This window comes from Magallana gigas, chromosome 4 (assembly GCF_963853765.1).
Source record: "Magallana gigas chromosome 4, xbMagGiga1.1, whole genome shotgun sequence".
Classification (NCBI taxonomy): domain Eukaryota; kingdom Metazoa; phylum Mollusca; class Bivalvia; order Ostreida; family Ostreidae; genus Magallana; species Magallana gigas.
Genome location: NC_088856.1, coordinates 1,909,515 through 1,922,487, shown reverse-complemented (window position 1 = coordinate 1,922,487; position 12,973 = coordinate 1,909,515). Strand labels below are relative to the sequence as shown.

At 35.7% G+C, this 12,973-nt stretch overlaps 1 protein-coding gene across 1 annotated transcript; it reads left to right on the top strand.

Annotated features, from left to right (window-relative positions):
* The first annotated feature begins 1,191 nt into the window (after positions 1-1,191).
* Positions 1,192-10,014, top strand: LOC105348017 (uncharacterized). Its single transcript, XM_034450500.2, has 6 exons — positions 1,192-1,542; positions 2,523-2,682; positions 4,052-4,338; positions 4,619-4,799; positions 9,138-9,305; positions 9,569-10,014. Exons 2-6 carry the CDS (start codon positions 2,601-2,603, stop codon positions 9,592-9,594), a joined length of 744 nt encoding a protein of 247 aa, XP_034306391.2. The 5' UTR covers positions 1,192-1,542; positions 2,523-2,600; the 3' UTR covers positions 9,595-10,014.
* The last annotated feature ends 2,959 nt before the right edge of the window (positions 10,015-12,973 follow it).

The following is a 12,973-nucleotide window of genomic DNA, read 5'->3' as shown; positions in this document are numbered from 1 at the left end:
AATTGGCGCATACTTAAGTACCGATATCTTTATGTAAACTAGTTAATAACTAAGTAACGGTAATTCAAAGTCAACATGTTAATACCAAAGAAACGGTAATTCAAAGTCAACATGTTAATACCAAAGTAACGGTAATTCAAAGTCAACATGTTAATACCAAAGAAACGAAAATTCAAGGTTTACCTGTTAATACCTAAGTAACGATAGTTCAGGTTAAATTGGCGCATACTTAAGTACCGATATCTTTAGGTAAACTGGTTATTCCTAAGTAACGGTAATTCAATATTAACCGTTTAAAACCGAAGTTACTATTTTCAAGGTAAACTGTTTAATATCTATGTAACGGTAATTCAGTATTAACTCATTAATACTTTAGTAACAGTAATTAAATGTTAACATGTTAATAATTATGATCGCAAATAATTAGAGGTAAATTGGACAACACGTGTACATAAGTAACGAAGTATCAAAGTTACTAGAAAGCGGTCAATATCTAAGTAACAGTAATTCATGGTTAACAGAACGTAACGGTATTTAAAAGTTAACTGACAAATACCTAAGTAAGGACAATCAAAGGTAAACTGGTTTTTACCCAAGTCGCTTAATTCCAAGGTAACGTTACTTTTATGTTAACTGGTTTATACCTCAGTAACGGTAAGTCAAAGTGAACCGGTTAATATCTAAGTAATTTTAATTCAAGGATAACTGGTTTATACAGGGTCTGGGTAACGGTAATTCAAAGTTTGGCGAATACCCAAGTAACGACAATACAGTACTGGTCAACACCTAAGATTAATTAACTAGTCAATATATAAGTAACAATAATATATAAGTAATAGAAAATATCTTTAAATAACATTCTCTCCGATATTAAAGAAAAAACTTACCAATCGAGAGCTGCTCCTTTCCTAGGCACTACATGTTTCAGAGCTGGTGCAGATTTATAAAGTATGAACCCACCGTGGTCACTTGTAAATATTCCTACTCTTACACTCCATGGCTCAATGCTTATGTAGCACTTCTATTAAATCCTGCATGTACAGAAACTCCATAGACTAGCTTTCACAATATTAACCCCCTCCCCATTTCTTGTGTACGGAGTCAACATTTCTTATATGTATAAAACAGGACAGATCCTTCAGATTGGATATCGTACTTCAAAAGGCAATTTACAATCAATTAATCTGGGATTAATTAAACTCCCCCAATGAATACGCTCACCGATCCGAAATGTACAGAGGACATTAAAGGTCTCTCCTGAAAGGCCCGGATTTTTACGACACAGCCTGCCGTGTACTGACTCCAGGGTCACACTGGAACAGCGAGCAATTGCCGGACCTGCCCAGACACGGAGCATTGATCCAGAGGAGACCCAGTGTTTGTGGTTATATTTGGTGTACTTATAATTCACGGCAGTAAAACGATCAGTGACTGTAAATCAACCAATGTTCCGAGAGTCCACATAGCGGGACACCCCGGAGTTTAAATTTAGCCGAGACTGAGTACCTATCAGCCAGTTTTTTAACCTGCAGTTATCCGGGGGTAAGTTTGATTACATCCTTAGTTTTTTTTTTAAGTAAAAAGGCCATCTGTTGTAAGGAATGGAATAAGTTAATTTTGCAATGATTATTAAACGGGTTTTGATCTTCTGCCAATGTATTAGTTGAATGTTTGAACTATTCGGTACTGACATTGAATTTACTGTGTCAATGTCATTGGATCCATGGGTCAGCATTCGGCATTTATCGGAGGTGGAGGGTGGAGGTGTGTGGATGGAGGGGTGGGATCGATGTCAGAATTCTGTGAAATGGTATGCTGAGTTCCAGAAAATTTTTCCGGGGGTGGGGTGAAGGTGAGGGGTAATTTTGTTTGCGGGGGAGGGGGGGGGGGAACTATTTTCGGTAACATTACATATGAATTTAAGAATTTCCGGGGGGGGGGGGGGGCGGAACCCCCCCCCCCCCCCTCCCGATCTGCGAATGGCTGAGGTTGAATGGTTGAATGTTGATATCAAGTCACAGTTGTTATTACCCATAAAACTTGTTTTTATATTCAGTGGAGGTGATACCTTTCATAAAACCTATAGGACGAATTTTAACGCATGAAAATCTCTTCCATCGTAAAACGTCTATTCTGTGTTTTGTAAAATTATACAGAGAGCATTACAAGCAAGTTGAAATACCACGATCAATTCTTCTCATGTCGAAAGATCCACGCTCCATTTAAAAGAACACGAAAGTGCAAATCCAAGCAATAATTAATACTTACTGCATTGAAAGTTTAAACTCCCCGTTCCAAGGCTCCTCCATTGATTGGAGTGCTAACATCGATCCTTTATTTGTATTCCCATGTATTGCATGTGAATGTGGTGCCATGTTAAATGTCCCTCCTAACAGTGCCCCTCCCCCTCTCGTTGTGATCCATGACTTACCGGCGCAATAATTAATTGATCTCCCTATATACAATCTACATCTGACTGTGATTATTGGATGTCTAAATATACATACAGTATTACTGTACAGGCAGATTCACTCAGACCAAGACGACTTCGTTGACCTTCAGAGGACTTAGCGCGGAACATACAGACCTGCTTTACCCCCATGGACCCAAGGATACTCCTCCTAGCCGCCCTGTGTCTGGGCGTGGCTATTGCCGCACCCATGGCAATGCGTGATATTCAGAGTAAGTATAAATATGCGTTAAAGTCAATTTGAAGATTCAAATCATATTTAAGTTTTTGCAATGTTCCGTGTTTGAACGGTTTATGGTGCTGTAAATAAAAGATAGTTTTCAACGCAGGTAAAATTTGACAATTTTTAAGTTGTAAATCTTAACGAGAGAGAGAGAGAGAGAGAGAGAGAGAGAGAGAGAGAGAGAGAGAGAGAGAGAGAGAGAGAGAGAGAGAGAGAGAGAGAGAGAGAGAGAGAGAGAGAGAGAGGAGAGAGAGAGAGAGAGAGAGATATTAGTGTTACTTATTAATATTGTTCGGTGTTCAATCAAAACTGATTGTGATAATCAGGAAAAGTAAGCATCTTGATAAGTACCATGCCCGCCCTGTATGTAACAATTACCAGACACATGCGCCTGCACGTACATATACAGATAGAGGGCCAACATGTTAAAGTGTACGTCATACGTAATCACTACTTATTGAGGTACATGTATATATACTGGTAGAACTAATATTAGTTCACATCACTCAAAAATCAGTCATTATCCCAACACAGACACCATGCAGTATTCGAGGGGAATCGAGAACCGTCTTCCCCCATCATTTGACAAAGCTGTTGAAAGTTACCGACACACCTATTGGTTAAGTTACCAGTACGTAAATGTTAATCTGAGTACTAGTGCTGAGCATACATGCATTAGAGTGTTTTAGAAGTACTTGAAATACAGGGTACAGTACTGATTAATTTATCAGTCTCTCGCTCTCTAGCTTGATCTTTTTTCCTTTAGCTCCATCTCCTGTTATTAGTGTATGGTTAACCCTCAGGAAATCTAATTCATACACACGCTTAACAACTCGTGAATTGAAGATTGAATGTTCTATTCTTCAATATATTACCGATCAAACAACAGTTTTTACATCTATATTTACAGTACATATATTAGTTATCAGTCCAGGAATATTTATAAGTGCATTTGCAAAGAAAAAACATAGAAAGCATTTAAATAATTTATACCACTTTTGCTATATTATCTTTAGAAATCACCTTTGTTTTATATCTTTGTCATATCTAAGACTGTAGAAATGACTTTAATCTAATATACATGTACATGTAATTAAATATTTGCTTTTAGTTGAACGGCTCCTACAAGCTCTTTTATAGTGTATCGTACATGTAGAGGAGTGAAATTACAATTAGTCTCATTTTAAAAAGAGATTAATAGTAAACAAAGACTAAAAAAAGCACTTTGCAATCAAAGACTGGGAAAAAGTTACAGAACATGTCATACTGACAAAAAAACATATTTCAAAGTTATTAACAATACATGTATAGGTGTTTTATTCTTACGGTACCTAAAAAAGGTCCCTCTCTCTCTACAGTTACTTTCAATAACAGCGGCTTGGTGTGGCGGGACTCCAGCAAGATGCCACTGTACGAGAGATACCAGGGCAGGGTCTGGGGGTGTGGGCGGATGTGGTCCCTCACCCCCTGGAAGAAGTTCACGCTGTTCTCCGAGGGGCAGGTGGCGAGCCGATCCTGTGGGACGGAGTTCGTGGTCAGTGAGACCGGCAGCTGTATGAACAAGGTCTGCGTCAGTCCGGAGAGTCTACACATCGACAAGAACGGGATAGAGATCAAGTTTGAGAACATGTACAAGAACGAAACGGTAAGGTCTGGACAATGAAGTTGGTAATTTGTTCGTTTGATTGAAAAACTGCGCCGTTGCAACATTTTCAAATGCACCAATACACAATTTAAATTATTTCTCATAGTACGTAAATCTTAAAGTGCTTTGTAATAATGCTTATTTCAACGAGTTCGTTTGCTTAATTAATAAAATCAAGCACAGCAGAACCAGCTCCCTCTCTCTCTCTCTCTCTCTCTCTCTCTCTCTCTCTCTCTCTCTCTCTCTCTCTCTCTCTCATCAGGGACATCTTATCTTCCAGAAAACCCTGAGTCACAGCGACATGACGATGCAGACCAGGTGTTTCTCCGGTAAGAGCCTGATGTTCACCGTGATCACGGACAGGACCATCACACTACCCTCCAACGACTTCAGGTTCAAGTTCGTCGTGTACGCCGACTGTCCTGGGGTTCCCAAGGACGTCATCATGGAGTCAGATAAAGGTCAGCTTGTTCCTCTGAAGCCAAAGCCGTGGCATAACGAATTGGGAGGGGGGGGGGGGTAAAATTGGAGTTTTCATTTTCAACTACTGAACGTTACAATTCTTTTCGCTCGGTTCCTAGATATAAAGATTCCCATTACTAGTATACTGGTCATTCCCATTAATACTAGTGTACTGTTATATACTGTTATTATACTTTCATGTTAAATACTGAAATCTGATTGGTTTAGACGCAGTTGATAATCCGTTCTATTACCCTCAGCGTTAGCAACACACTTAACAACGGGTAACACAACGAATTGTTACATGCGCGTAAATTATGCGCGTACGGTTCGCCGTGGAATTCACGTCATTTTTATATAAATGCAGTAAAAACATATATAAAATTAAGACATTCAGTATAATAAAATAAATAGTGCCTGTTTGGAAGGATAACAGTTGAATTGACATCCCTCGAAAACCATTGTCAACCTCCGCTTCGCGTTGGTTGACAATGGTTTTCTCGGGGTGTCAATTTCAACAGGCACTATTTATATAATGCTGTTCACCTGGCGTGAACGTTAACTCGCTTAACCTTTCATCTACACCTGTCACGTGGTATAAATTTCAATAAGTGTGTTCGACGTGACTTTTTATGTCATCTACCTCCATTTATGAGAATACATTATTTGCAACATGTATTATCAACGGGATTCATTTTAGATTGCCAAGTTTCTTCCTCTGGTGAGCATTTAGCGATAAATAAAGACACATGATATGTAAAGGAATCTTATGGAACGCCATGGCTGCCTTATGTTAGATGATTTTATTATATGCTGTGGGTCTATTATTATATGCTGTGGTTCTATAATTATATGCTGTGGGTCTATAATTATATGCTGTGGGTCTATTATTATATGCTGTGGGTCTATTATTATATGCTGTGGTTCTATAATTATATGCTGTGGGTCTATTATTATATGCTGTGGTTCTATAATTATATGCTGTGGGTCTATTATTATATGCTGTGGTTTTATAATTATATGCTGTGGTTCTATAATTATATGCTGTGGTTCTATTATTATATGATGTGGTTCTATAATTATATGCTGTTGGTCTATTATTATATGCTGTGGGTTCAATTATATGCTGTGGGTTCATAATTATATGCTGTGGGTCTATTATTATATGCTGTGGGTCTATTATTATATGCTGTGGGTTCATAATTATATGCTGTGGTTTCATTATTATATGCTGTGGTTTCATAATTATATGCTGTGGGTTCATTATTATATGCTGTGGTTTCATTATTATATGCTGTGGGTTCATAATTATATGCTGTGGTTTCATTATTATATGCTGTGGGTTCATAATTATATGCTGTGGGTTCATAATTATATGCTGTGGGTTCATAATTATATGCTGTGGGTTCATTATTATATGCTGTGGGTTCATAATTATATGCTGTGGGTTCATAATTATATATGCTGTCGTTTATTCGAAACTAGCTATTCGAATTCGGATTTCTCGTTTTGGAGTTAACATTTACAAGCACTTTCAGCTGACACCAAGGACAATGGTCGTGTGACCTTGACTGAGACCCATATGCTAAAAATTGCTTTTCAGAACTTTGTTGTCGCCGGGCGCATAGTGTTTCACAAACACATCTTGTTTCAATTTATCAATATTATACTTTCAGACAAACCAGAAAATGTGTTTGTGTTTTAAATCTTTTATACAATAAAAAATGATTAAAATACTGAGTATGCAAAATTGATTTCTTGTTTTATTTACTATTATCAACTATAATAATTTAAGCTTTACTATTAATCGTTGATGTTTTAAAAGATTCTTTAAAGGGAGTGTGCTATTAAAAATCAAGTACAAGCTTGAGAATCTATACTGTCATTTGAGAGTACGTTACTGAAAGTCCAAGTAGCTCAAAAAATTCTATGTCTCGGCATCTCTCTTAGCGCAGCCGTACGTGTTTGCTCACGAATTCTATCAGGACACATTTTTATGCGTCCGAATCGTATATTGTTTTTGTCCTGTTTGTCTGTCTGTTGTCAACTTTAACCTTCGCCATAACTTTTGAACCATAGGAGAAAGAGACTTCGTATTTAGTATGCATACTTCACTAATTAGGTGCTTTTAAATGACACCTAGGATAATGAGTTTGTGACCTTAACTGTGACCTATATGCTAAAAAATTGCTTTTTTGAAATTTGTTGCCGCCGGGCGCATAGTGTTTCACAAACGCATCTGATTTTAATTTGATAATTTGTTTGCCCCCCAAATGCACCGTTACTGTATTTCTTTTATGGATCCGCCATCATAAATTTATTAAGTGAGTGAGAAAATTCTGATCTTAAATTCATGTCATTTAATGAATTATGAGTAGTTTTTCAAAGGGAAAAAAGCCAAGTTAACCAAAATAAATACAAGATGTGTTTGTGAAAAACTTACAGTGGCATAAAATACCGCAAAATTGAATCTGTGTTGGATTTCCGGGCATTGGGCGAGGCTGAATGCACATCTCTACTTCAGTTCCTCAGACAAATAAAAGATAGTGTTTTCAACATTGCGTACATGTATAGAAAAGGTAACGCACTATAAAAATGTGTCCTGACAGAATTCGTGAGCAAACACGTACGGCTGCGCTAAGAGAGATGCCGAGACATAGAATTTTTTGAGCTACTTGGACTTTCAGTAACGTACTCTCAAATAACAGTATAGATTCTCAAGCTTGTACTTGATTTTTAATAGCACACTCCCTTTAAAGAATCTTTTAAAACATCAACGATTAATATTAAAGCTTAAATTATTATAGTTGATAATAGTAAATAAAACAAGAAATCAATTTTGCATACTCAGTATTTTAATCATTTTTTATTGTATAAAAGATTTAAAACACAAACACATTTTCTGGTTTGTCTGAAAGTATAATATTGATAAATTGAAACAAGATGTGTTTGTGAAACACTATGCGCCCGGCGACAACAAAGTTCTGAAAAGCAATTTTTAGCATATGGGTCTCGGTCAAGGTCACACGACCATTGTCCTTGGTGTCAGCTGAAAGTGCTTGTAAATGTAAACTCCAAAACGAGAAATCCGAATTCGAATAGCTAGTTTCGAATAAACGACAGCATATATAATTATGAACCCACAGCATATAATTATGAACCCACAGCATATAATAATGAACCCACCGCATATAATTATGAACCCACAGCATATAATAATGAAACCACAGCATATAATAATGAAACCACAGCATATAATTATGAACCCACAGCATATAATAATGAAACCACAGCATATAATAATGAACCCACAGCATATAATTATGAAACCACAGCACATAATAATGAAACCACAGCATATAATTATGAACCCACAGCATATAATAATAGACCCACAACATATAATAATAGACCCACAGCATATAATTATGAACCCACAGCATATAATTGAACCCACAGCATATAATAATAGATCCACAGCATATAATATTAGACCTACAGCATATAATTATAGAACCACAGCATATAATAATAGAACCACAGCATATAATTATAGAACCACAGCATATAATTATAAAACCACAGCATATAATAATAGACCCACAGCATATAATTATAGAACCACAGCATATAATAATAGACCCACAGCATATAATAATAGACCCACAACATATAATAATAGACCCACAGCATATAATTATAGACCCGCAGAATATAATTATAGAACCACAGCATATAATAATAGACCCACAGCATATAATAAAATCATCTAACATAAGGCAGCCATGGCGTTCCATAGAATCTTGTCTGCTTAATTCATTCATGTATATATCGTCTATTGTGCCAAGGTCCAGTCATCCTGTTTATTTTTATTGGAAGCACGGGGTCGTAAACCAGAACAAAATTCCCTGTTACAGGGTGTACAGAAATCCTCGGTACATTACCATAACACGACCCAGTCCATCAACACCAATCAGAATGTGTCATATTTTTCACTCTTGTTAAAAATTATTAAAAGCATGATAGGTTTTCTATAACTCATTGTGCAAAAAGGGGACCGTTTTAATATCTCTAAGGCCGTCATCCATTTACAATTTAACATAACAACGTGTTTCCCCATCACTACTTGTATTTGTAAAAATGTACTTGTGTATTACCAAAACTATTATCAAAGTTAATACAACATCATACAATAGGTTTATTGTTTATTCCTTTAAGACTTCAAATATTATGATATGAAATTCCAATGTGCTCATTGCTTTGACGTCTGTTGAATTTTGAATAATTTATATTTACATATATTTTGTAATTATGGCACCACTGTTATCTTTCTGTAGATTCAGAAGAGTTGTCGAAAGCGGCTGAGCTGGAGGCGGCTCAGACGATGAACATGATCCTAGGAATCGTCACGGCGGGCTGTTTCTGTGTGGTGTTCCTCATCTTCCTTGTGATTACTTACTGCTACTTCCGGAACAACCCCGACCTCAAACGCCGCCACCACTCAGGTCAGTAAAAAGTCACTGATTGGTGGAAAGTTTGAATAACGATTAATGTTCGCGCAGCACGATCAATGATTGGTGGAATATTAGATATGACGATTACTTTGAGTATTACGCAATCAGTGATTGGTGGAAAATTTAGGTACCTATAACGTTCAACACAATCAATGGTTGGTGAAAAGTTTGAATAAATATTACAGTTTTTTACAAGTCTAACAATGTTCCGTTATCGTTCAAATTTATAAGAGTCGTCTTTCTTTTCTTTACAGAGGAGACACGACCATTAAGGAAGTGATGAAGGAGATCAAATAGCCAATTTTTGCAATTTTTGTGAAGATGTAGAAAAGATTTCAAAATTTACGAAGTGATCGTGACTTTTGTTTTTGTAGTTGTATTTGCATGGATTAATTTCAGAGTTTGTTTTGTGTGTAGTTATCATTCTAAATGTGAATATGTGCGAGTACGAGTATAACGTATTTGATATTACAAGAACGATTATAAGTGATATATACGGACATGATTTTATTTTATGTGTATGATTTACAAACGATGTGTTATAACAAAGATGGATTGTATATATACAGTGATATTGCTTTATAGCTGAAATCAGGTAGAAATTTTCGACATTTTTGACTCATTTCTCTTAACACTTGTTTGTGATTAGAACATTGAATTTGTAATAAAAAGGAAAAACCATTAAATAATACCGATTACCGGGACTTTTCATTTGCTTATTTTCACGCTTTTTCGAATTGCAAAGGACATCAGAATTCAGAAACAATCAGAAAGCGGTTTTTGAAATAATATCTTGTCAAGCATTAAAGATTGGCAAATGTATGATACTTAATAGTTTTTTTTTAAAATTTAATTATTGATATATTTAAAACACATAATATGCATGCTCTTATATGCTATGCTGATAGAATTGTGATCAGCTCGACCCAAGACGCGTTTGGCATAAGCAATTTGTTGAAAATGGTGTGCCTGAATTTTGCTGGAAAGATAGTGTTTTAGGGCAACAGATTGAAATCTATAACTTTGCTGAAGTTGTATATGGAAGAAGTTGATAATATTTTGGTAAAATGTGTGATATTAACGATTCAAGACGGCAATGAGGTAGATATTTTGTTCTTGGAGGTGCACAAAATGCAGTGTCAGTGCAATCGAAGACCAAACACAAGTAATTTAGCGTGTTCGAGGTTCTTTGTGAAGTACTGATGCACATATACCACCCCATCATACGGCTCTGCCAAACGCGGGGGATTCTGCAGTACGCGGGGCAAAGCTAAATTCACACGGAAAAGCTAACATCTCCATCATACGGCTCCGCGGAGCTGTGTTAAAAAGTTGATGCAGAAAAGCTAAGGTCTGTAACTTTCCTTCAAACTCATTCATAAAATGTTTTATTGAAATTAATTAATTGTGGGGTTCTAGAAAATAGTATTTTCTTGCTAAAAAAATCTTTTATAATTGAAGCTATTCCATTGCATTCTAACAGATAATTTACTAATCCAAAACATAGATTCCTTAAGACTGCCAAAGCCTTTTTCAGTTCAACTCATTCTTAATGCTGAAATTAGTCTTACTTATGAACAAAATATTGCAATATTTAAATATGTACATGAATTTATTAAATCTACAAAGAGATTTAAATAACCCATCTAGTCCTTCGTATTGTCCTATACCACAGAACCCGAACCTGTGTAGGAAACCTTTTGTTGGTATTTTTTCTTTTTAAGGTCTTCCGTTTTCAACGGAAGACCTTGTACTGATTCTGTTGGTAATTCTTTTTAGGGTCTTCTGTTTCCAACGGAAGACCCTCTTGTTATTCTACGGTTTCTTTTTATTATTAGGGTCTTCCGTTTCCAACGGAAGACCCTCTTGTTATTCTACGGTTTCTTTTTCTTTATTCCTATTATTCTTTTTTTTCTTTTTCTGACTTTTTTGGAGCTTTATTTCTCAAAAACTACCCAACCGATCTGCACGAAATTTTAAGGAGTGATAGAACATCATCGTCGCTACATATCATTAAATTTTCAATTGATGACGTCACTTCCGGTTTCAGATATAGACGATTTTGTAAATTTTTAAGGGTCATTTTGTCCACGCATCTTCTCCAAAACTAATCAAGATAGAAGCTTGAAATTTTCAGGGATTGTAGATGAATGTCTGTAGATGTACCCCCATGCTTCCAATTAAGAAAAATACTCAAGGCCTCGAAGCTCGCCTGAACCTGAAAATTAGCACCAAATTTTTTCACGAAATTTTTGCACATTTTCTGTAATACCTTTTGATGTGTACATATTTTGTTAAAACATGTAATGCAAAAGTTGTTTCAATTTGCACGGGCTTTCATTTGATATCAAGAAAAAGGGGCTGATCCTTCAAATTAGGGGCCAAGAGGGCTCTAAAGTCTTCTTACAGTAACTTTTTACTGAACAATAATTTGTTAATAATTATAGAAGCAAAAATATTCATTGTACAGCTGTTTATCTATACAGTACCATACTTAAGTCATATATTACGTAATAAGGGGTTTCAAGGGGCCAGAAGTTCAAAACTTTGATCATTAATATCTGAAAAAGGAGAAATATTTTGAAAAGCAATGTAGAACAAAAGTTGCTCAAAATAATGTTCTGTACAATATGCTACCTTAAATGTTTTTGTTTATGACCCCATATAGGAGTTAAAGGGTCGGCCCCTAAAACACATTTGTACAGACATCTCAAGAACGGTAAACATTTTGTGAACATTTGTTGAACAAAATATGTTTATATTTACAAGACTTTTAATTTGATATCAATAAAAAGGGGCTGGCCCCTCAAATTAGGGGTCAAGAGGGCTCTAATAACTTCTTACAATAACTTTTTACTGAACAATAATTTGTTATTAATTATAGAAGCAAAAATGTTCATTGTACAGCTGTTTATCTATACAGTACCATACTTAAGTCATATGTTACGTAATTAGGGGTTTCAAGGGGCCAGAATTCAAAACTTTGATCATTCATATCTGAAAAAGGAGAAATATTTTTAAAAGCAATGTAGAACAAAAGTTGTTCGAAATACTGTTCTAAACAATATGATATCAAATATTTTGTTGTTAGTGGCCCCGGTAAGGGGTGAAAGGGTCGGCCCCTAAAACACAGTTGTTTAGATATCTCGAGAACGGTTTACAATTCGTGAACACTTGTATAACAAAATATGTTAATATTAGCGAGACCTTTTATTTGATTTCAAGAAAAAGGGGCTGACCCCTCAAATTAGGGGCCAGAAGTGCTACTAAGTCTTTTTATGATAACTCTTTTCTGATCAATAATTTGATACTAATCATAGAGCAACAAAGAAGCTTTTATTAAGCCTAATTTAAAACTGAAATCCGTTTTAAAATCTGACGATGCATTACAGAGATATTGGGGTTTAAATATTGATTTTTCCGGAAATTTTGATTCCGCGTTATTGGTTTAAAAATTAGTGCAAAATTCACACTGAAAGTAACACCTGCTGAAAACAATTCGTACAGGTCATAAAACCGAACTCCTTTTTTTGAATGTTAATCATAGTGTTTATCGAAAAGATTTCGTTAATTCGATCGATAATTACGTTGTTAGTTTTTATTAGTCTTATTAGTTTTAATCGAAATAATTATCGTACGATTCCCCATGTCAACTCGCC

What these genes read in the sequence shown, in the direction of transcription:
- LOC105348017 (XM_034450500.2), top strand. Translation starts at nt 2,601, where the DNA reads ATGGACCCAAGGATACTCCTCCTAGCCGCCCTGTGTCTGGGCGTGGCT. An exon ending in GGCAATGCGTGATATTCAGA is followed by an intron (nt 2,683 to 4,051) that starts GTAAGTATAAAT and finishes CTCTCTCTACAG; the next exon opens with TTACTTTCAATAACAGCGGC. An exon ending in ACATGTACAAGAACGAAACG is followed by an intron (nt 4,339 to 4,618) that starts GTAAGGTCTGGA and finishes CTTATCTTCCAG; the next exon opens with AAAACCCTGAGTCACAGCGA.